Here is a 25,233-nt window from a genome sequence, read left to right as displayed (position 1 = left end):
ATACATGATTACATGAGAATAAGCTCTTTTAAATTAAGGAGCATTATGTGAGAGTTTCAAATAGAGTTGCCAGTGACTATGAAATTGCAAGAACTTGAGAATTTAGGACCAGTTTGAAAGATTAAAAGCCAAACATCTTAGGGGGAAAAAACATAAACATAAGATGCAACTTTTACAAAATTAAGAACAGAATAAGAAAAATGTCAGAATGAAAAGAATGAAAATAAATAATGAGAAAAAATAAAGACTAAATAGAGCTAGTGTGGTCTAGTGGTCAAGTCACCAAGCGAAGATTCAAGAGTTCTTTTATCTTAGCCAGGCCAAAACATCATAGCAAATTCATCATTTCTGCAAAGGAAGTCACCCTGTTGCAAGCTTTAGTTTCAGCATCATGCAATCATCTTAAACATTCAATAAATTATAATTTTATCAAAAATTGAAAAACAGCAATATATGTATATACATATGTACATATGTACATATACATACATACATACATACACACACACACACACACACATATATAAAACCTTGTATCTGTGGATACATTTTATGTTTTGTTTTGTTTTGAAACACATTGGTGTCCTGGCATGTCAGAAAGGATTGTTAATTTTTCTCTTAATGCTAGTCATGTAGAAAAATGTTTTCCCCACCCAATTCTTCATTCTTGAAGAGGCATTCTATTGTCACTTCAGAGCAAACAAGCATAGACTCATAATCACAAGTATCTAACTTATTTGTAGTATTTAGTTCCAATCTATAATAATTGCCAGGGAGAAGTCTAACTGAATGAGATTGCTTCTGAACAGACAATTGTAGAATTATTCGACTTAACAGTTAATTAATTGCATATCAACACAATCATGTACAGCAGCTTGGTAGTATTTTGATATTTACTCAGCAATACCATAATTTTATATTTATATTAACATTTTTAAACTGCTAAGATATGATAAATGCATTAGCTATGTATTCCAGAAATGAATAAAAAATTAACTATATTTTGACTGAACCTATCGTGTGAACCTAGCCACATAGTTAACTATTTGGAATTCAAATACATTAATTTAGCTGAATTAGTCATGGTTAAGTATACATGAACACATCCTCAGATGTAGTTTACACATAACACTTAAGCCAAAAAGACGCAACCTAAGACCTCAGGGAACTCATTTAAAATCTCAAGTGTTCTTTCAGACATTTCTACTAAATTTTTAATCCGACAAGAGAAAATTACAAAAATGAAAGCAACCATAATTGTAACTCAATTTAAATGTTAATTAAAATCCTTTTTTCTTTGGCCCAGGAATTATTTATTTTGGGATGCAGCCAACATGCCTTCAAAGATCAATTGCAGGCATTAATTCACAAAACGTTCATTTCTTCAACCACAGGATTTGAGTTTTAACTGACCATGTATGAGACCTATGGCTAGCCAACTAAATTTCTGGCTTAAATTTGCTGTGTGAAGTTAGCCAATTATGAAAGGCAACAAGTAATCCTTGCTGCCATGCATAACCTCAGGCTAAGCTTGGCTTCAAACTACACACCGAGCCATTATTCGCTTTATTAGTGCATAAAACACGATCGGCTGGCTTTACGTTCGGCCACAAAAACCTGACTAGCAATTCACAGCGGTTTGGCTCACACCACAGTAAAGCCACAAAAAACCCAACCCAGTTGTTGCTTAATGAGCTGGGTCAATCCAGGTTTTCAAAGAGTCACTATTAAACCACTCAAATTTCTCCAGCCTTAATATCGAAAGCAAGCCCAGCCAAAACCAATCAACAACTCGGGTTCACACGCTGGGGCACTCGAGCACCCCCTTTTTGACCGGACATATTTCTCTGGCTATCGGCGAGGAATAAGGCTATGTAGGACACCCGCATTAATGAGGGAAAGGAGAAACTCGACACCGAGGCAGCAGCTGGGAAGAAAAACAAGAGCGGAGAAGACAAGCGCGACCCCGTCTTCCTTCTCCTCCTCTGAGCAATTCCCGGCCGGGGGCGGGGAGGGGATGCAGCAGCAAAGGACGGCGGTAGCGAGAGCCGAGCAAGGCATACGCGCGCGCAGGCGAAGGTGGGCGGTGGAGCGGTGAAAGCGCGCGCGCCGCTATCTCGCTGACAGTTGCAAGTCTGCGCGTTTTGAATTTTGCGTCCCGATCACCATAAACAGCGAAGCTGAGCGCGCTTCGCCGTCCGATTGGCTAAGCTTCGGACACGTGAGGTAGAGTTCTGCGCGGAGAGGACGGGGGGAAATAGGGAGGGGGGGAGCCGAGGCGCGTGGCGGCCATATTGGTTTTGCGCTGAGCCCGCCTGTTTTGTGTGCTTTTCTACGCGGGAGGAGCGGCCGGAGGCTGTGCACCGTCTCGGTTGGGTAACTAGCTTTGCTCTTTCCAACAGCAAACGCCAGCGGGAGTCTGCGCGGGTCTTCTTCGAAGCATCTGCACTTTTCCTTCTGCCGCTTCCCTTTAAAAAAAAAAAAATCCCTCCCTGTGTTTCCCTCTCAGCACCTGCAGAAGCCTCATTTGTTTTCGCTCCTCCTCTTTCCTTTTTCTCCTTTTTCCCTACTGGTCGCTTCCTTTCGCCTCCGCAGTTCATTCATTTGAAACCTTGGAGCTCTTTTTTTCCTCTTTCGCTTCACTTTTTTCTCCCCCCTTTTTTTTTTACAACTGAAGCAAGGCGCATTCTTAATATTTTTTTTTGTTCGGGTTTGCTTATAAAGTCTTTCTGCTTTTCAATCCGATTTGTTCCGCTGGGCTCGGGAGACGTCTGCGTCCTCTGACCCTTTTCCCTCCCCAGAAACTTTCGGGCGCCGTCCTTCGGCTCGAGCCTACCGACACCGCCGGTTTCCCGCTTTGCCCTTCTTTTATCTTCATCCCCGTTTCCCCCGCGCTTTGTTCGCGCCATGGCGGCTGCTGTGGCGACTTCCACACCGATAGGGCAACGCAGCCGGAGCAGTGCGGCCAGCACACCGCTTAGTCCGACCCGCATCAGCCGCCTGCAAGAGAAGGAGGAATTGCGGGAGCTCAATGACCGCCTGGCCGTTTACATCGACAAGGTGCGCAGCTTGGAGATCGAGAACAGCGCGCTCCACCTCCAAGTCACCGAGCGGGAAGAGGTGCGTGGCCGTGAACTCACCGGCCTTAAAATCCTCTATGACAACGAGCTGGCCGATGCCAGGCGCTCTTTAGACGACACGGCTCAGGAAAGAGCCAGATTGCAGATCGAGGTGGGCAAGATCCGTGCTGAACACGACCAGCTCCTTGGCAAGTAAGTGGCTTACTTGGGGGCCTGTTTCCCCCCGCCTCGCCCCCCAAAACCCATTGTAACTTTAACGGGAGATCAATCATTAATGGATCCAGGACGACCGTTCAGCCGGGGCCATGTGGTTTGCTTTCGTCCCTTAGAGACTCCCTTCACGTAGCCACGTGATCGCCCATCAGGGTACATGTTCCTGAGGGGGAAATTAAGGCGGGGAGGGGGAGGGAGAATATTGGTTTTTGATGTAACCGACCAAGCGATCCTCTGTTATCTCCGATAATTGTCTTTCATCCACCTTCATTAGGCAAAATCGTCACTCCCCCCCCCCAAATGCATCCGTTGCCACCGACCATGGAGGCAGAAGATGAGTAACAAGCGAAGCAGAAGCACTACAGCTTGGTTAAGGGGCCGTGGGTAGTTTATATCTGATGTTACAGGATACTGCGGGATATTAATGGAAGGATCTATTGATTCCAACCTTAACCGTTTAGCTTTTCTGTCATTCTGTGTTGTAAATCCTTGTTTTGAAAGGTCATATAATTGAGAAATATGAATCATTTGAAATTCAGATAAGATTCCAATCTCAGTGTTTGCTATGGTCGTAAATGAGAAACAAATGCTTTGAGGGCATGCTACTGTCTCCTCCCCCTTTCTCCCATTCATTTTTCTGCTACTATATTAATTCAGTTTTACCATCTGGGCCATGTGCTTCAGCTCATGTATTCTTACTTGATTGAATGAAAGAAAATAAGTTTCCTGTTCTTCCCTCTGCTACAACTGTTTATTTTCTGAATGATCACTTTTCGCCTTTGGATTGATCATTCAATTTTGAATGTGAATAATTGATTATAAAGTTCAACATTTACTTGGAGGTCTAAATATGGTTATTTTGTAATAATATTGGACTCTGTAATATTGGACTTTGTAGAAGTCATTTCATTAGTCCACCTAGGCGAATATTGTTGATGCTGATTGGGAACTGCTTTTCAGTTCTTACAGACAGGAGTTTCTCCAACTCCTATTTGGAGATACTGATGAAGGAATCTGGACTCTTCCATGTTATATAGGTATCAAGTGTTCCACATTGTGAGGTTGATTTTGTTAGTTTCATTAAAAAGCTTTCTGTCAAGTCTCACTGTGTTTTTGGATGCTATTTAAAAATCTGTTTTCTGTGAAAACTTGAAGGTGTGCATAGGTATCAAGTATTAAAATCATGCACATTTACAAAAAGGATTCATATTTCCATTTTCAATAGTTCAGGAATGTCTCTCTGAAGATACTTGTGTGGTGCTAGTCATTTGAACTTTGCTAAAGAAAAAAATGGAAGTATGCACCTATTTGCAAATAAGAATCTTTGTATCATTGAAAATGGAAATAGCAAACAAATTCATTTTAAGGAAAGCAGCTACATTATTAATTGTTACGATATTGCAATTTTTGTTCTTAAATGTTAGCTATATTTCTTTTTTGTTATTCCTTTGAAATTTAGATTATTTCATTTATAGTTTTGACATGTGCTTCTAGGGCAACTTCTCATAAATGTCTTCTATATTTGTTGATTTAAATATATATAATTTCCCATCAACAAACAATAAACCCTAGTTTTTAAGTCCAAGTATGTATTGGCATCTGAGTGAAAATTGCATTCATTGCAAATATGTATGTATCTGATACTAATGGTTGGTTACAAAAATATAAAAAACCAATAATGGTATAAACCATATATTTGCAAAACTTGGAATTAAACGGTATGTTTTCATTACCATCCTAATCTGAATAGGTGGAAATTACTTCAACTTTAGCAATATATACCATAATATAGATTTTTCAGTGATTTTAGGATTGGTTTATGTATAATACTATACCAATCAGTTTTGAGAGATCCAAGCATATTTAATAGGTTTTGCAAAATGGCTTTGCATTGTGGCGAGTTGGACAGATTCAATTTGAGATAAACAGCTTTACTCAAAAAAACCTAAGGTACCTCCTATTAAAGCTTTAAAACTAGCTCTTCCACTTCACCAGAGGCATAGGTGGAAACATCTTTTCTGCCTGTACATCAAAGCAGCTGCTTCAAGGGTCTTGATGAGGTGCTGTTTAGTAATAGACATTTTTATATTTTGCAAAACAACTCAAGTGTTTCAGTTGGGGGCTTTGAAGGAACCATTTTGCACTGGTGTTAACTGATTATTATGTGTATAGGTTTTTTTCAGGTTGTTCACTTTCCACTTTCTATTAAGTTGGTTATTTCTCATAGTAAAATGTTTATACCGTGAAAATTAGAAAAGGGAGCAGGTAGCTTTGTGTATTTCATAATGTATGCAATACAAAATTATTACTGTCTCTTTCTTTTGTACAGTAGTTTCAGTCTTTTAAACATTGTACTGATTGAGAATTTATCATTTATATTTGAGTAAACATATGTCTTCCCACGAAACCACTGTGCTCTTAAGACAGTAGCCTGGGAAAATAGATGTGCCTTTTCATATAGTTAGATAGGGCCTTTAATTTAAATTTTAACATTAATTTAATTAATATTAACCTTTCTTATTCAAAAATGGCTATGCATGAGAAATAAGGCTATTTTGAACAGTCTGCAGATAATACTTGAGTTACGACTATAATTTAGCCTGGTTGTAAGTCATGGTCATAAGTTGAGGTATCATGTGATTGGATTTGAAGTTATTGTTGTTTTACAACAGTCATTAAACAACTGTCAGTCGTTTAGATGAATCAATTTACTCCAATAGGTAGGTTTTCAGTGGAAATTGGAAAAAAAAAGATCACAAATAGTGATCTCATGACCACAGGACACTTAACAACTGCAAAGGTGAGCTGGTTAGCAAACATCAAAATACAATCATGTGATTTCAAGGTCGTTTGTACAGCTCCAAAAACCAGTCACAAATAGGTTGGGGATGTCCATTGTAACTTTAAATGGTTGTTAAATGACCAGTTATACTACCTGTAGATTAGCTATAGCTAGATAATCTGGTCAAATCTAACAGGGTTACAGTAATAGAAGACTTTACTTTCTTTCCATCTTTAGACTGCAATGATAAAACCTGTTACATTCACCAAATGGGCAGATAAACATGATTTTGGATTGCACCTTGGATCCCTAGTTTACAGCTATGCTAGTAAAAATATGTGTAAATCCAAGCTTTTTCACAGTGATTCATCTTTCAATCACTCTTTAATATGCTATAAATTAAGAGTTCAAAGCTTTGCTGTCATGATACTCAAACACCTGTTGAATCATTTTTGCCTTTTCAGCAAGTTCGATTTTGTATGAGTGTAGGTGGATTGGTACTCGCCTTGGGAAAGTTTCTGTCAAGCATTAATAATAGCTTCATATGAAATATTTTATAAAGTGAGGTATGCCTCAGATATTAAAATCTGTGCTTAATAAGAAAAGTATCCAAGCTGCCTGCTGCAGATCAGTTGATTTGTACTACAAAGAAGAGGCAGGCAGTATAACAAATGTAATAGAGTTGGGTATGTACTTTTGGGATTTGATGGGTTTCCATTTGATAACCTGTGAATTGCATCTGTAAAACTGTGTAAAAAAGCTGGAGAAATAAATAATACAATGCTTATATATTTGAATTACAGTATATTATATGTATTATATGTATATATAGTTGCAAAGCGTAATACATTTGTATTGAATACAATAATATTTGAACAGTATTGATTAGAATTATTAACTAATATTTAGAAAATTAGACAGTTGACAAAGAGGGGTATTATATGTATATTATTTAGAAAATGAGCAAAAGTTTGTTTAGTTTAACTAGATAGCGTAAAGTAAATGTTCATACTTTCATAGATTTCTATAATTATTAAATTTCCTCATACTAGTTCCTGATACAACTTATAATAATAATAACAATTTCATGTGAAAATATAATCTTAAATCTAAGAAAGGGCTTTATCTTGCTTTATTAGGGTTTGCTACTTCAGAATGTATGCTTGTGGACATCTTTTATGAATATGACAAATAGGATGGTCAAATCTTTTTTTCTTTAATTCTATGTGGCAGAATTTTGAAAGAATTTTTCAAATACATGATTACAGAACTGTAATATTTATTATTTAATGTTCAACCTCTAATATTCAATTATTATTGTTTCTATTTATACTGAAATACAGTAAACCAAGAAAGTCTAGAGAGAGAATAGATGATCATATTAGCATTGTGGGCAATACTGCATTGTTGTTTTATTATTTTTTTACTTGCTAAAGTTGACTTCTCTTACAAGAACACCAGAAGATAATCATATTTGAAAACATATAAAAAGAAAATACAACATAACAAACAGAATTTGAAGCAAAGATCTCAGATATAAGATTAAGGAATATCTTTTTTAAAAAATATTCCCTTCCCATCTAAAAGACAATGGAGTTATATACAGCACACTTGTGAATAATAATAGGAAATTCAGTTATTTTCTTGGGGATAGCCATAGGTAAGCACTGAGTCAATAACAACTTCTGGAAGTTGGGCTTAGTAATAACCTTAATAGCTATAGTACTTGTGAACTTCCATTCTATGAGAATGAAAAAAATATGTCTGTTCCCAGTAGTGATAAATAGAAAATGTAATGCCTTAGTTTCAGTATTACATTCAGAATAATACAATGTAATGTAATGATGTAACAGTATGTTGTATGTTCCAGTATGTTATTCCTTATATCCTTTGTGTAGCCACCAATATAATCCATTATGTTATATACAATTATAATAGGAAAAGCAAATTTGGTAACAAAAAAAATTAGAGTTTGGGGGGGAAAGAGACATTGTGTAGTATTATCAAGAAGTATCAAATCCAAGTTTTTTGCAAATACCATTGAGATTATCCAGGATCGTATAGGAAATGGCAAGAATAGCAGTTCTGCTTATAATGGGAAAGTAAGCTGCTCTTCAATAAACTGAGGTATTTGTAATATTTTAATAAAAATAGTTGTCCAGCCCATCTCTTGGAATTAATACATGAGTAGGAAAAAATACCAAAAACATTAGCTTCAAATCCACTTCAAATATAAATATTGAATTTGTCCAATTTTAACTTTCATAATGATTGCTAGCTTTTTAGGGCTGTCATTTCCCTTAAAATAGGTTGTTCCATTGTTAGAAAAAGATATTTATAAAGTAATATTAAAATATATGTTTATCATTGGCTGCCTTTAGACAATGACTTAATTGATTCAACAAGTATAAACTATGATTTGTTTGGTGCATAGGGCAACTGTTCCTAACAAGCAAAATTGAAACAGATGTTTCACGTCCCACATTGTGGAAGTTCTCATTAGGAGAGATAGGCTAAATACATTTCTTCAGTTGTAGACTGCAAATGTCCCATGCTGTAAACACCCTATGCCAAAATCCTGCTTGGAATTCAGGATGCACCCTTGTCAGCAAACCCCCCCCCCCTCTGAATCAGGGGGAGTCTTCTGAACAGGCAGCAGCAGCTTGTGACTTCTTTTGCCTGCTTTCCTTTTGACTTTCTGGGGAAGCCAGCAAGGAAGATGATGAATGGTAATCACATGATTGCGGGCATTTGGCAATCAAATTCTAAGTATGGATGAGTTGCCAAGTGTCCAGAATTCACATAACCAAGGAGCATTGCAACAGCCTTCAGCATCTTCTCCCATTCTTGGAATAACAGTTATTAGAATAAGTTAGTTTAACACTAAGGGAAATGCATGTGTTAAAAATCTGGTTAGTCATTCCATTCAAATACTATGCTGTGGATATGACAAGCCACAGAAAGAAACTATAGCTATATGGAATTTTTGTTTGCTCATTTTTTTGTTTATTATGCATGTCAATATAAAGCAAAGAAGTTAAAAGGTACAAAAGGAGAAAGAAATGAACATTTATTTCTGAAGAGTTAGGTAGCTGTTCCCTTAACTGAGTATTTTCCTTTACCCACAGCCACAGAACAAAGAATAAATCACAGTCATTTTATATGTATTATATATATTCTGTAGCCACTGATCTCCAATTTGCTGTATACTGTTCTGATAACCAACACAGATTTTTGTGGATTGATTTTATCTGCCTATCAGCCAGCTGTAGGAAAGGTTTTGATAGAAATAGAGGAAGGAAAACCAAATGGAAGTAACCACATTTGTTTTTTTTAAAATCCACTTGAGGGGGAAATTTCTGCTTTGTTCTTCAGAGTTTGAAGTTTCCGTTTATTATCCCTGGATTGACAAGTAAGGTTTATTTTAGTTGTTTAAGGATCTAAACCATTGGAATTTCACATACATTATGAAAAAGGTCATAAAATCATATCAGTAATGTGAATGATCTGTTTTATGACCACCACAGCACTCCTTTAGGTGAGATAGTCCATGTAGAAATTCAATTAATAAATAAATAATTGGCACCAATTTTTAGTAGCTGTAAAGCCAGTAGCTCTATGCAGTAGCTGCTGCACTGGATAATTTTCATGTTATGGTACTTGATAAAAGTTCTATAGATTTTTTTCTTATGTTTTCAAATATCCAATTTCCCCTTTATTCTTTCAGGAATAGGATATAAAATGAAATCAGTGTTTACCTGGTTCTTTTCATCTCCAATGTTCCCCTTCTTTTGCAAATCTTTCTATCCCAGCTCTAGGGTGGTATATAGATGAAATATTTGGAATGTGGAGTTTTATACTTGCCCAAGATTTTAGTTTAGTTTTTCCCTTTAAAACAGATGTGTCAAACTCAATTTCATTGAAGGCTGCATTAGAATTGTGTTTCAGCTTTTGGGCCAGGTGGCTGTGGCCATTTTGACGTCACTCGTATCGGGGGCACCCCCCTCCCAGGCTCCATTTTTGGCTGTGATGGCCTCCTGTAGTGCTCTGCCAGCAAAAACAGCTTCAGAGGGCCGCTCCATTTTCTCTGACAGTGCTTCAGGAGGTTGTCACAGCAGAAAACGGAGCCTGGGAGGGCTGCTCCTGACATGAGTGATATTGAGCTGCCAGAGGCACCATGCGCCAGTCCTTCACTGTTTCCAGGGCAGCCCCATGGGCCAGATCTAAGCACAGTGCTGGCCTTGAGTTTGACACCCCTACTCTAAAATGCAGGTTATATTTAAGTGTAACATCTCTGTTAATTAAAAGCATTTGAACCAAAAGTGCTTTCACTGCACAAGAAGTTAAGAAACTGTAATTAATAGGTTTGTAAGCTAATGATACTAGGCAGCAGATTTTAATCACCAACCTAATATAAATTAGGGATATTTGATACTATAATATAATTCTACTTAAACACACTATAACATAAGACTTCTCCATTCTTTCCTTGCTAAAATTCTAACAAGAATAAGCATGTGTTAAACATCTTCAGAAAAGTTTTGATAAACTTTGCTGTATCAATGAAATCTACATACCTGCAAATAAATCTGTTGCTATTATTAGATTAAAACACATAAACAAGTTTAGTTGTCTTTTGATTTGTACAACCTCAGTTCCACCAACACACAGTTGCCTACCAAATAAAGCACAACATAAATGCAACCCACCCATATGAATTAGATTTTTTCCCATTGTAAAGCTTTAAAAGCAAAAAGAGCAACTTTTCCAGCACATATCTGCATTGTTTATTTGGCCTTTTTTCTTTTATACCTTCCTTGCTGTGCTCATACATCAACCAATTTATCTGCATTAATAGCAGCAGGGATATTGCTGCATTACTGTGTTATCCTGGTAGCAGTTTGGGTGGGGGGGAAAGCAGCTACATCACAGCTGGATCCTTAAAATGTTTCTTGAAGAAGCCAAATGCATCTCATTAAAATAAGCCTGTTTCATTACAAACTTTGCTGTACCTAAGTTAATTCATTGCAAATTCTTACTCTTTGAATTGAACTTCTGATTTGTTTTAGCTATGCAAAAAAAGAATCTGATCTGACTTGTGCTGTGGCAAAGCTTCGGGAATTTGAAGCTTCTCTAAATGCAAAAGAAGCAGCACTTGCTACAGCACTTGGTGATAAAAAAAGTCTGGAAGGGGATCTTGAGGACTTAAAGGATCAGATTAATCAGGTAAGTTATCAGCAGTTATATTTTCAAACATTTGTATTTTGGAGCTGTATTGTGTATTTCATAATTGGTGTAAATATTTATTTTCTTCCTTGTTTGTTTATTTATTGAATTTATATTGCTGCCTATTCACCCATGGCGATTCAAGGTAGCTTACAGAATATAAAACCACATTTAAAACAATAAAAACTAACAAAAAGAATCAAATAAATTAATATAGTACAATATAACAAAATCACACCCCCCCCCAACTCCCACCCCAGTGACAGCAGATCACACAAGCCATTTAATGGGCTCCATTCTGCTCTGGGTTCCCCAGGCCTGCTGGCAGAACCAGGTCTTCAGCGTATTAGGGTGGTGGGGGACGTTCTAATTTCTGGGGGAATGATGTTCCAGAGAGGGAGCCACCATGGAGAAGGTCCTTCTTCTGGGTCCCACCAGGTGTATCTCATGGGGATGGAACCCGCAACATTCCCTCCCTCCCTGCTCTGATGGGTTGGGTAGATGTGACCGGTAGGAGATGGTCCCTCAGATAACCTGGTCCCAAGCCATGAAGGGCTTTAAAGGTGACAACCAGCAGCTTGAATTGCACCCGGAAGCAAATCGACAACCAGTGCAGCTCCTGCAGGAGAGATGATACATATGCCCACTATGGTCTGCACAAAACCATGCGGGCCGCTGCATTTTGCACCAACTGGAGTTTCTGGATGTTCTTCAAGGGCATCCCCGTGTAGAGCACAATGCAGTAGTCAAGACGGGAAGTGACTAGGGCATGAGTGACTGTGAGTAGGGACTGTTTATCCAGGAAAGGGTGTAAATGCCACCTGCTCTTCGAGCAGGAGTTATGAGTCCAGATTAAACCTCCTAAATTATGCACAGGGTCTGTTTGGGGTAGTGCCACTCCATCCAAGACCAATGCTGGCAATTCTGCCTGAGCCAACGAACCCCAAACCCAGAGCCACTCAGTCTTGCAAGGGTTTAGTTTCATCCTGTTGCTCCCCATCCAGCCCCCTAACAACCTCTAGGTACTGCAAGAGGGAGGACATGGCATTACTTAACTCACCACGGGCCAAGACATACAGCTGAGTATCATCAGCATATTGGTTATACCTCAGTCCTTGGTGGTGGATGATCCCACCCAGCGGCTTCATATAAATGTTGAACAGGAGCGGAAAAGAGTAAGCCCTGTGGAACCCCATAAAGCAGTGGGCGAGGGCTGGATCTCTCTTCTCCTATCAACACTGACTGAGAGTGGCCGCAGAGGAAGGAAGTGAACCAGGATAGCACAAGGCCTCCTAGTCCCCAAAGCTGCCCCAGGAGAATACCATGGTTGATGGTATCGAAAGCTGCCGGGAGGTCAAGTAGAGTAAGAATAGATGCACGTCTCCCATCCCACTCTTGCCAGAGATCATCCAAAATATGTACTACTTGGCTGCACAGTATATAATTTGGAAAAATAATCTGCCATTGCTATTAAACTGTTTTTCAAAAGTAGTAGCAGCAACTATATACAGCACGTTCCTAATTGTTTTACATTTTCAGTAATAATCTGTTATGCGTATAAGGCTTGGGCCTGTATGCTGCCTTTTCCTTAGGATTATATAAAAAAGATTTGGTGGTTTAATCATAGCTACAATGTTGCATCTCAATTCCAATAAAGTAGGGTTCTTTAAATTAACTATTGTTAAAACTAGAATAGCCATAGTTTACTGAGTGTGATTTAAAATGGAAGTATCTAGAGATGTCCCTGTTCATACCAGAGAAAAGAAATCCTTGCCAAACATGAGCCCTGACTCATTCACAGAATTGTCCTCTCTGAAGGTGTCATGTGTACAGATAGTCCTCAACTTACAACAGTTCATTTAGTGACTGTGCAAAGTTACAACAGCATTGAAAGAAGTGGTTTATGACCATTTTTCACACTTACAACCATTGCAGTATCCCCATGGTCACATGATTAAAATTCCGATGCTTGACAACTGGTTCATATTTATGACGATTGCAGTGTCCATGGGTCATGTGATCAGCTTTTGCAGGCTTCTGACAAGCAAAGTCAATGGGAAAGCCAGATTCCCTTAATCCTGTTACTAACTTAATGCAATGATTGACTTAACAATTATGGAAAGAAAAGTTGTAAAATGGGGCAAACACACTTAACGAATGTTTTACTTAGCAACATACATTTTGGGCTCAATTGTTGTTTCTCGAGGACTACCTGTAATTGCAGTAGCTGCCAGAGGAAGCAATTCTTCCATTATGCTTAGATCTAGCCCACAGTTGCTTGAGTTACTTACATAAAATAATGATTTTGAACTGATAGCCAACGTGAATAAATCTTGCTTAAAAGTAAGTGATTTTTGATGCTGCAATCATTAAAGACCCACTGCAGTTAAGTGAATCAATTATTTTCTATGGACAAATGGTTGAAAGTAATGCAGGTTTACAACTGGAATGTCATAAAATGCAATTGCATGATTATTGGAGTCTGCAAACGGCCATAAATGCGGACTAGTTGCTGAGACTCCAAAATATGCAGCTGTCAGAATTCAGAACAGCATCATAGATACCCGTAGGGACGTCCATCATTACTTAATATGGTCATTAATTGACCAGTTGTAAGTTGAGGACTACCTGTATATTTAGTATTTAGAAATTAAAGAAATCTCAGATATTTATATTACTAAGCAGGTTTCGAATACTGTAATTGGTCATATAAATACTGGATCAGATGATACTTTATTCTCTTCTGTAGTGGTATTTGGTGAAGTTGTGCTATAATTCAATTTTAATATTCTTTTCAAGCTTGAAGCTGCTTTAGTGGCTGCCAAGAAACAATTGGTGGATGAAACATTATTGAAAGTGGATCTCGAAAACCGCTGCCAAAGTTTGATTGAAGACTTGGAATTTCGGAAAAAAATGTTTGAAAAGGTAATGAGATTCTAAAACCAAAATATTTTTTCAGCTAGGTTAGGTGAACCATTGTTTCATCTAATGTTTTTGACTCACAGATCCTCTTTGAGCACATCTTTGTCATTAACATGGCAAAGCATATTGCTTGCCTCTGTTACCAGTAGAAGTAGTTTTGAGGAGGATTGCTAGCATGGGAAAAGTTGAAGATCCTAACCTTGTAACTCTGTAACTACAGCCCCTAGCATAATATAACAGCCTGATAAGATTCCTACTTTAAAAAAATGAATGCTTTTAATATAACTTTATTTATTTATTCTTAGGAAATAAATGAAACAAGAAGAAAACATGAGACTCGCCTTGTTGAGGTGGACTCTGGGCATCAGATAGAATATGAATACAAACTGACTCAAGCACTGAAAGAAATGAGAGAGCAACATGATGCGCAAGTGAAACTTTACAAAGAGGAGCTTGAAGAAACATACCATGCCAAAGTACTCACACTTGAATATTTTCAGATTTTTAGACTAGCTGAACACTTTCCAATGCAGATGATATATATTAACTGTAGAAATGGTTAACTATAATTCTGACTTGTTAAACATTGTTACAAGTTTTGTACTCTTAGCTCCTGCTGCAGTGCTAAATAACATTACTATTGACACTATCTTTGCTTTCTTTTAGCATAGACATTTAATTCTCTTTGCAGGTTTTGTATTTTGTGATTTTCTCCACTTCTTTCTGTTTTGCTTTCTTCGGGAACTGCAAGGTGCACTAACCAGACTTTTTTTTTTTTTTTTGGTCTTTCTTACCAGCAATTGTTAAGTCTGTGTGTTATGTCTCAGGTACTTATCTATTTGAATTCTAAAGTCCCAGAGCACCATAGCTTCTTCATTTTTAGGTCTTAATCTATTAGTGTCCTCATCAGTTTTTATTATTTTATTTTCCTTCAATTTCAGTATCATAGCTTACCATTTTTGCTCAAAATGCAACAAAAATCTTCTCATATCTCATCTGTAATCCTATAGGTCTTATCATTTAGTGCTGATCAAGAAATGGCCATTAAAAGTTGCTAGAAACAATTTTTTAAAAGTTTGGTTGAATAAAGTCAATGTTATAAATGTTTTTAATTTTGAAAGTTGTGATGTTTACTATTTTTAAGTAGTGTCCCAGAAACTGATTTCTTTTCATTCTCTTTGGTAATTCCAAAAACAAAGTTGTCAAAATCTCACTTAAGAGTCAAATCTACACATCCAAGTTGCATTTCTGATTTATTATTAATGTGTCCCTTTTAACTATTATAACATCAACTCGTTTCATTTGTAAATTCTGAACCATCTTAGTCAATATTGTATCCAGTTAATTTTAAATCCATATCCAAAACAGTCTGATTCACAATTGTATCCTTTTTGAGCTCATTTTTATAATAACAATCTAAAAAGAAAGTTCTGAGTACATTGTTGTCAAACATCCTTGAATTCTTCTGAGTTAAAATAGTTTCCTCTTTTTGTATTAATGGCTCTTCTTTAATAATAAACTTTAATTCTTTCTGATTGCTTTTAGTAACCAGTCTTCAGATCTATTTTGGCGATGTTTTTCTCTAATCCACAACATCTGCCCAGGGACAGATTTCTTACATTTTTTCAATCAGAATAGAGCTGGAAGGGACCTTTGAGGTCTTCTAGTCCAACCCCTGCTCAATCAGGAGACCCTATACCATTTCAGAAAAGTGACTGTCCAGTTGCTTAAAAATCTCCAGTGATGAAGCACCCATAACTTCTGATGGTAATCTGTTCCACTGGTTAATTGCTCTCATGGTTAGGAAGTTCATCCTTAATTCAAGGTTGCTTCTCTCCTTGATTAGTTTCCATCCATTGTTTCTTGTCCTGCCCCCTGGTGCTTTGAAAAATAAGTTGACTCCCTCTTTGTGGCAACCTCTCAAATACTGGAATACTACTATCATGTCACCCCAGTTCTTCTTTTCTCTAGACTAGCCAAACCCAAATCTTGCAACCATTCTTCATAGGTTTTAGACTCCAGGCCTTTAATTATCTTAGTTGCTCTTTCTTTGCACTTTTTCCAAAGTCTCAACATCAAAACTGGGTGCAGCATTCCAGGTGTGGCCTTACTAAGGCTTTATAAAGCGGTACTAATACTTCATGTGGTTTTGATTCTATGCGTCTATTTATACAACCAAGGATTGTTAATTTAATTTTAAGATTGTTAACTTACATTCAAAAGCTTCATAAATTTTAATAGGATTTTAAACAAACCATAGAAATCATTCTTACATTTCCTAGTCTTATTGCCAGACAATCCGGTCTGTTAGTACATTTAAAAACTTTACAGAATCAGTATCCTAATCAGCCCTTTGCTGCTTATTTCTAAATGAAAATTTCTTTAAGTTCTTAAACTTACATGAAACTTCTTTAGCTAAATATTAAAAGAAATTCACCTAAGTAAAAAAATGCATCTTGTTGAAGATAGTTAGAATCTAGAAAGCAATCCATATACAATGAAAGTAATTAAGAAAGGAAGTGGGTGAACTCAGTGTCCCTTTCGAAGGCTCTGAACTGCATCTCCCAGATCCTCAAGCTCTAAAACCACCAGAAGATTCTCTCCTTAATCCAGAGAGGAATTTGAGGAGTGGATTCATTCCCCTCTTCTTTCCACAGAGATGGGTCATTGGCTCAGCTGTCTTGTCAGTTCACCATTCTTCCTGTAGAAGTTGGAAGTCACCTCTCTCCTTTTATTTGTTTACCAAAATCTATGTGATAAGGTAAAAGGATTCTTCACATGATAATGTATTTCATTCAGTGTTATTCTTGTTGAAAGGAATTGTATGCTTACTATGTTTTGCAAATGTATGTTTAGCCCTAAAGTGTAGCCGTTTCATATGATTGTGCTGTGTTTTTGTTTTTTTTAAACAAAGAAGCTGAAATGATTGAATAACTGAAATTTCACTGAACTGGAATATTTTTTAAATCTATTAAGCACCAGTTTGCTGCACTTTTCCAGTAAACTGTTAACACCCTGTTACTTTAAATCCTGGTATATCTGCTTATTAAATATTGAATTAATAAGTATCGTGAAAATATTGCTCTTTAGGGAAAAATAGCAATCTGAATACTTTTGATGGTTGGAAGATCATTCACTAGCAAAATATTACGTAAATTCTTCGTTGTCATCTTGCCAGCTGAGAGGTTTCCTGTATTAAGTAACTTAATTCTGTTACAGATTTTTTAAGAGTAAGTACTTGTTCCTGCATTTGTTGGCAAAGTAACAGGAATGCTTTCTCTATCTATACTTTTCTATAGCTTGAAAACGCAAGACTCTCCTCTGAAATGTGTAGCTCAGCAGCTAACACCGTAAGAGAAGAACTTACAGAAAGTCGCATGCGCATTGACAGTCTCTCTTCCCAACTGTCTGCTTTACAGAAAGAGGTAAGGAATTTAAGATTCTACGTAAATACTAGCAGGTCCTAACTAGATTGGATTTGTATTTCTCTCTGACAATTAAAAACAGAAGATGGTATATCTCAACTGTGTTACTTTTCAGGACGAGATTATTTTGCTTTTATTGCAAATACTAATGAGAGTTTCTCAGTCTTCCTTCTGCTTTTAAGAGAAGAGAGTGACAGAATAGAACTCTGTAAGCAGTCAATTCTCCTTAAACATTTTGGGGTGAATGTTAGACACACTTGAATTGGGGTGTTTTCCACTGAATAAATTGTGCTGATTCTTTTGTAGTTAATTTAATTTTAATATATATTTTATTTGAGGAAAATAATATGAAATTATGCTAGCAAAAAGTTGAATATTTCAAATTACATCCTTTGGTATAAATCACCTTGGTAAAATGTGTACACATTTTAAAATGTAATGCAGCATACAATATATTATATGGCCTTTATAGGAAGAGATACTTAATTTGCTTTAGAGTAAAGAACACTTAATCCTTATATTGTACTGTGTTGTATTTAGTATTTTCCCAATATGCTAATGCATGGGTTAATAGCTGAATTCTGAATATTTAAAAAATTGTTCTGCAAATGAAATTGTTTTGTAATCATTCGGTGATATGCATGGCTTATTCTTGCCTCAAACAGGAAATATATATGCTTATTTCCTTTTGTGTTAGATTGCTTAATAATCAGTGGAAATATATTTTTGAAGGCATGGGGGAACAAATTAATTCCTTCATGCTAATTATTTTATGTACAAAACATAAAATTATTTCATGTATTTCGGTTTCGGTTTTTAATAGCTTTCCATATATATATATTCTGAGAAGTTAAGATTGCTGAGTTTTTTGTTTTGTTTGTAATTTTTAGTCTAGAGGATGGCTGGAGAGAATGCAAGAACTGGAGGACATCCTGGCTAAAGAAAGGGATACCTTCCGCAGGTCACTCTCTGACAAAGAGAGAGAGATGGCAGAGATAAGAGATCAGATGCAACAGCAGTTGAATGATTATGAACAACTGCTAGATGTAAAATTGGCTTTGGATATGGAAATCAATGCCTATAGGAAGCTGTTGGAGGGTGAAGAAGAAAGGTAATGCAAAGATCATTTAATCTTTCTATTCACAAAACACTATCCACCTCTAAAGGTCAGGAGACATCTTGATGACGAGATATGTTGTATGGTTTTAACAAATGGAGGCCAAAATGGAAAGATCCTCTGCCAAATTTTCTCCTAGGATTTCTATATGATCACTCTTAACATTTGTTGGCTTACCAATGTATGATGTGTAAAACAGCTAAAATCCAACTAAAACTCTTTTGCTGTAAGGAAGTGTATAGTATAAACAACAATACTGAAATAATATTGATCTGGATATTTGTAAATATTCTAATCACTGGGAAAAATTGCTCTTGGTAGGGAATAGTTTTGCTAATGGGAAGCTACAGGTAGTCCTTGACTTAACAACCAAAATGGAGCCCAAAATGTATGTTGCTAAGTGAGTAATTTGGTAAATGAGTTTTGCCCCATTTTACAACTTTTCTTGCCACATTTGATAAGTGACTCAGTGCAGTTGTTAAATTAATAACTTGGTTAAGTGAAACAGGTTTCCCCATTGAATTTGCTTGCCAGAAGGTTGCAGAAGGAGATCACATGATCCCGGACACAGCACAGGGCATAAATATGAGTCAGTTGTCAAGCATCCAAGTATAAATCATGTCCACCATGGGGATGCTGCAGTGGTCATAGGTGTGAAAAATGGTCATAATTCACATTTTTCAAAGCTGTTGTAACTGAATGGTCACTAAATGAACTGTTGCAAGTCAAGGATTACCTGTATTTGTTTCCATCACTCTGCTGGATATCAAATCATTTCCACATGAATGCGTGCTTGTGATTGTAATCAGTTCAAAGAGGATTAAAGTGCAACTCGGGGTGCGTACACAATGGAAAGTGTGTTCTGGAAATTTTCCAGAGCCATTCTAGTCGGGTTGTGGTTTGGCAGAACTGAAAATTAAAAACATTTTAGATAATCTCAGTTTTCATCTAAATGAATTCCAGAGGAAACTAATTTGAAAAATTTAACAAGGCTTCAGCAGCGTCTCCCTTCCTCCTAAATGGCCTGCAGGTCCCCAGCCTGCCAATTTTACCTACGTCCTCTTAGTCACCACACCTGCCAATATTCTTGGATTTTTTCCATGCAACTGCCAAACCACTGTTGCTTTTAATGCTCGTGTATTGGTGGTGTGAAAGTACTATACAATTCACAGACATGTTTGGGCACAGAAGAACTTGCATAGCTGTAAATATTGCCCTTTCCATACTTTCCAGTCTACTTGTCATGAGCTAGCAGTCTTGAGGTTTAGAAGAAGATTCATTACTCCTTTTTCTTTCCTAGTTCAATTTCAGTTTGCTTTGGTCATGTTTTACATCTCTAACAGAAAATCCATGTATGGCATTTTCTCTCTCTACCACTCCTCATCTAAAATGTATGCTGCTGAATAAAGGACAATTTAATACATTATTCTTTGGCTAGCCTTTGTTTTAAAACCTCTTAAAAACTAGCCTCAGTTCATAATATTGGTTATGCGGGGAGGGGCAGAGACAATAACTGAACTGTACTTGAAAATGTAAGCCCGTATGTTAATTTAAATATAGATTAATTGACTTATTTTATTCATGAGTTGGGTTCACAAACCTTACACTGAACTTATACCAGCTCATAACATAAGATGGATGGAGACATAGTGTGTGTGTGTGTGTGTGTGTGTGTGTGGAATCTATATTCATGAATTTCTCTCCTCAGGTTGAAACTTACTCCCAGCCCATCTTCTCGTGTAACTGTCTCTCGGGCATCATCAAGCCGTAGTGTTCGTACAACGAGGGGAAAGAGGAAGAGGGTTGATGTAGAAGAATCGGAGGCCAGTAGTAGTGTTAGTATCTCTCACTCAGCTTCTGCCACTGGAAATATCTGTATTGAGGAGATAGATGTAGATGGGAAATTTATCCGCTTGAAGAACACTTCTGATCAGGTAAGTTAATTATGTGCTAAGACATAGTATAATTGATTTGTTTTTTATTATATAGGATATATAAACTCAGCCAGTGAAACGTTGTTTTAAATCTGTTTACTGAAAAGTTTTAGTTCTATAACCCCAGTGGTGACATATTTTATTAAACAATTCATTCTTCTCCAACCCATGTGTGCCAAATTTTCTAATTCTTAGCAATTACCATGCTGGCTAGGGACTATTGGGAGTTGAAGTTTATATAACTTGAGGATGGATAAGGCTGACATAAGGTAGAGACAGGAACTTAATGCCTTTCAGAAACTACAAATGTAGCATTATTTCATTGCCCATGCTAAGGGAACTGTTGGAAGATGAAGTTAAGGGGTGCCTGGAAGACCAAAAGTCTAAAGCGTTCTCTTAGCATTTAGCTACATTGCACAGCGTTGCATGATTCAACTTTCTATGAGTAAAATGCCAATCCAGAAAAACTATTGTACTTATAGTATGTTGATTGATAAAAGGGATAGGGTATATGCAAAATATATTGTATATAATGTTATTAGTCTGAATGGCATAATGGGTAGAAATATACACTGTATGTACTCATGGCTAAGTCAAGAATTTTAGGTTCCAAACTTTACTCCAAAATTGGGTTTGATCTATCTAGACCAGAGATGTAGACCAAAAGTTAGATTTATCTGCAGATAATTCATTTTTGTGGTGTTTTGGTTGAAATGTCAAGGGTTGGCTTATCTGTGTTCATGAATTGTAATTGCCTAATTGATATTTTTCTCTGATTTAATTTAGGATCAACCAATGGGAGGCTGGGAGATGATCAGAAAAATAGGAGATGCTTCTGTTAACTATAAATATACCTCAAGATACGTGCTGAAGGCAGGCCAGACTGTCACAGTAAGTGAGATCAACTTTGTGGAACTCAAAATGTAGCTTGGTTATAAAATATAAATCTGGACAACAATGAGAGAGTCCAGGTGGAGTGGAATAATTAAAATATATGTAAATTAACCCTAATCAATATTATGAGTGCACTCTTTTCCCTAAGAAAATGAAGCCTACTATTGATTATAGGTCAATGTCTTTAAACTGTTATTTTGCCTAGATTCCTAGCAATTTGTATCCAAAAACATGCAGTTTTGGTATATTTTGTCTTTTATACCTTATATGTAAATAGAGATGGTAATATATTAATTTTGTACAATCTGTTTTATTTTTCTCAGATATGGGCTGCTAATGCTGGAGTAACAGCCAGTCCTCCCTCTGACCTCATCTGGAAGAACCAGAATTCCTGGGGCACTGGCAAAGATGTGAAAGTTATTCTGAAAAACTCTCAGGGAGAGGTAACATAGATACATATGATTCCATTACCTTGATATAATTTATTTTGTTAAAAAAGGATGTGACCGAACAAAGAAGTAAGGCTGCAATTTCCCTTTTAATATATAGTATACTTCTCCAAGTGGGATTTATATATTCAAGCAGCAGCACATGCTTACATTACATAATAATAAAAAGTCCTGAAATAGTTTGAGTGTTTGATAATAATCCAGCAATGTCTTATTATAGGAAGTTGCTCAGAGAAGCACTGTCTTCAAAACAACTTTACTTGAAGCTGAAGAGGGGGAAGAAGTAGAAGAAGAACCAGTTGAAGCTGTAGAAGAGGAAGATCTATTTCACCAGCAGGTATCCTATCATTTCAAATATCTAAAAAATTGTTATCTTCTGAATAATTAAGGGGGTTTGCAGAAACCAGGATAGGAATACCAGGATAGTTTAACAAACTGACAGAGATCTCTGCAGACTGAGATCCAGACAACTTTTCTGACAGTTCTAGCTGTAATGTGATATTAATGTTTGCTAGGATTGCTGATTTTTGGCTGTTGGTAATCTAGAGGGTAAAGAAGGAACTATTCACTATCGATTTGAAAGATCAGTAGGGGAAGAAAGGCCAATCACTCCATCCTCATTAGTAAAGCCACAAGTGAAGAAACATCACTAAGTTGATTGATAAGCGCATGAAATACAGCAAATAGTACCATGTCTATCCAAATCTACATTAACCATCTTGAGCTCATGAGGTAGTAGAGAATGAACTGGGAAGAGGTGGTACATTTGTGCTTGCTTATGTTCAAAATGCTTTTCAGTTATTCAGGTTTTCCTCAGTGTACCTTTAGTCTTCTGCTTAGGTTCCTAATTTGAAATGAAATGTCCCAGTTTTTCTCTAAACTTACTTTAGAGCAGTGTTTCCCAACTCTGGCAAGTTTAAGATGACTGGATTTCAACTTCCAGAATACTCTAGGCAGCATGCTGCCAGGGAAATTCTGAGAGTTCAAGGACATATTTCTTAAAGTTGCTGAGGTTGGGAAACGTTGATCTAGATCAGGGATCCCCAACTCCTGGCCATGGCCTATTCGGAACCAGGCTGTGTGAGAGGTGGGCTGGCATGCATCCGCAGCTCCACTCGCACGAGAGGCAGATCACCATTCAGATATGCCACTCCCACAGTCTGCTTCCCCGACCCAGCCAGGCCGGGCCACTAAGCTGTAAAGATTGGGAATCACTGGTCTAAATCATAGCCTGCTCCACAATTTTAGTGTATTAAGCACTGTTTACATAGGCCTGGACTTAAGGTACTAAATTATAGTTATTAAAATAGTTTTGAGAGCCATAAGCTAATTCAAAACTGAGCTCCCTTAGATCCAAATCATTATAAACAGCCATGGCACTAAGTGTAATATTTGTCTTGTGACCATCTTGTATTTTTTAGGGGTATGCACAACATAAAGAAAATGTGTTTTGTTTTGAATTAAAAATAAATATTTATGACCAAGTGGTTCACAAACTTCTGAAAATAATCAAATTTTAATAAACTGGAATATTTTGTTTGTTCCAGGGTTTGACTGAAAAATGTTGGAGGGACCTTAAAGGGCTAGTAGAAAAAAAAACGTATGCACCTCACCTATCTTCACATGAGCCATGAGCTGCATTGCTTCTCAATCTTCTCAGTGTCTTTCCCTATACTTGAATTCAGGTGGAGAATCTACAAGTGGCAAGCATATACTGAGCTGCAGCCAACACCCCCCCCCCCAACTCCAAATCTCACCAATTTCTCTTTCATCCTCCTCTTAGCCATTGCACATTATGCCCATACATTAAAGAATAGCATGTCCAATCATTTCCCCCTTAACAGTGCCTTCCATTTCCTTGTGTTTCCTTGGATATAATAAAGTGGCCTCGCTTGTTTTTCCCAGTCATTCCAACATTGTTATGCCTGGAGCACTCTACATTTCAGGCCCATGTCTGGACAAAATGTGTGCTTCATTCTAGACAAAGACACTCAAAACTGTTCCATCTATGGTGCAACTCCGCATTAAAAAGATAGTTTCTAGCAACAATGTAGAGTTTAGTTGTAATTTCAGCTTTTGCATATGAAAACTTGCTCAAGATTTCGAAGGAAGTAGTAGTCCATATGTTTTTAATATTGTATATGCAACAGTGTTGTTCAGCTATAGAGGAGATATGCCTCTTGCAATAAGAGCTGTCAAACAGAATTTATATTACGACTGCTTCATGCAAATAATTTTAATATACTTGAATTGTTCCATGTTTTGCTCCTATGACAACTTAAAATGCATTGGTAATAAGATTCAGATAATATGCTTATTATTTATACTATTATAATTTGGGAAAATAGGCAGATTATTCATTATCTTTAATGTATACCAAACTTTAACAGTTTTATATATCACAGTCTTAACATTTTATAATATTTAAAATAGGGAGACCCACGAGGAGCCAACAGAAGCTGTGCAATCATGTAAACGCCAGTCATCTAGTCCTCAGTTATGTTTATCCCTACCTGCAGAGGAGAACCTTCTTGGAAGCACAACATATTTTTGTATTTCCTTTTGTGAATTTTAAAGCTGTGTCTGGCCTTAATTTCCTTTCTCCCAGAGATGGAGGTTTTTGTATGTCAAATCATATATATAGCTTTTTGAAATGTGAAATATTGACACTGAACTATGTACTGTTTTTTCAAAAAACAACCCTCATTTTTACGGTGGTCCCTTTTTAATATTCTTGTTAAAAAAATACTTGTGTGGGGTTTGGTTGTTAGTCTAGCCATCTACTCTTTATCTTTTTACATTCTTACATGCTTTTTGGAAGGGAGAGGAAAGTGCTTTCAACAAACTTTTGTATGGAAAACTTTTGTATTTTAGCAATCAAGCTACACAAATTTTACTCAAAATATTTGTAAAGAATATTGTTGTCTATTAGTTACATCATAAATAGGATGAAGGACTCTATAAAACAATTTGACTAGTTTTACTTAGCAATTTAATCAGGAAATGGGCTTATGTTAATGTGTGATGTGTGTTTTTAAATTCTAGTGTAACTTGCATACTTTTTCATGTCATATTAACAAAATAAAAGCTATCTTAAGAAGGCTTGCATGCAATACTTTGGAAAAAAGTTGAATTTTTAGTAAAAAGAAAATACAGAATCATCAATGTTTGTTGGTGAAGAAATTGTTTGT

At 36.8% G+C, this 25,233-nt stretch overlaps 1 protein-coding gene across 1 annotated transcript; it reads left to right on the top strand.

Annotated features, from left to right (window-relative positions):
* The first annotated feature begins 2,251 nt into the window (after positions 1–2,251).
* LMNB1 (lamin B1) lies at positions 2,252–25,144 on the top strand. Its single transcript, XM_026673829.2, has 11 exons — positions 2,252–3,272; positions 11,145–11,301; positions 14,101–14,226; positions 14,529–14,699; positions 17,523–17,648; positions 18,539–18,759; positions 20,474–20,699; positions 21,486–21,590; positions 21,917–22,036; positions 22,263–22,379; positions 24,476–25,144. The coding sequence occupies exons 1-11, from the start codon at positions 2,908–2,910 to the stop codon at positions 24,515–24,517; spliced, it is 1,776 nt and encodes a 591-aa protein (XP_026529614.1). The 5' UTR covers positions 2,252–2,907; the 3' UTR covers positions 24,518–25,144.
* Positions 25,145–25,233: the final 89 nt, after the last annotated feature.

Source organism: Notechis scutatus, chromosome 2, assembly GCF_049901735.1.
Source record: "Notechis scutatus isolate UNSWTSFEM ecotype Mainland chromosome 2, rNotScu1.2, whole genome shotgun sequence".
In the NCBI taxonomy this organism is placed as follows: domain Eukaryota; kingdom Metazoa; phylum Chordata; class Lepidosauria; order Squamata; family Elapidae; genus Notechis; species Notechis scutatus.
The sequence above is the reverse complement of the archived record's forward strand: the minus strand, read 5'-3'. Positions and strand labels throughout refer to the sequence as shown.

Bases quoted from the DNA above. Each gene is read 5' to 3' on its own strand.
- LMNB1 (XM_026673829.2), top strand. From the start codon at position 2,908: ATGGCGGCTGCTGTGGCGACTTCCACACCGATAGGGCAACGCAGCCGG. The intron at 14,227-14,528 runs GTAATGAGATTC...ATTTATTCTTAG, and splicing joins GGAAAAAAATGTTTGAAAAG to GAAATAAATGAAACAAGAAG. The intron at 22,037-22,262 runs GTAACATAGATA...GTCTTATTATAG, and splicing joins TGAAAAACTCTCAGGGAGAG to GAAGTTGCTCAGAGAAGCAC.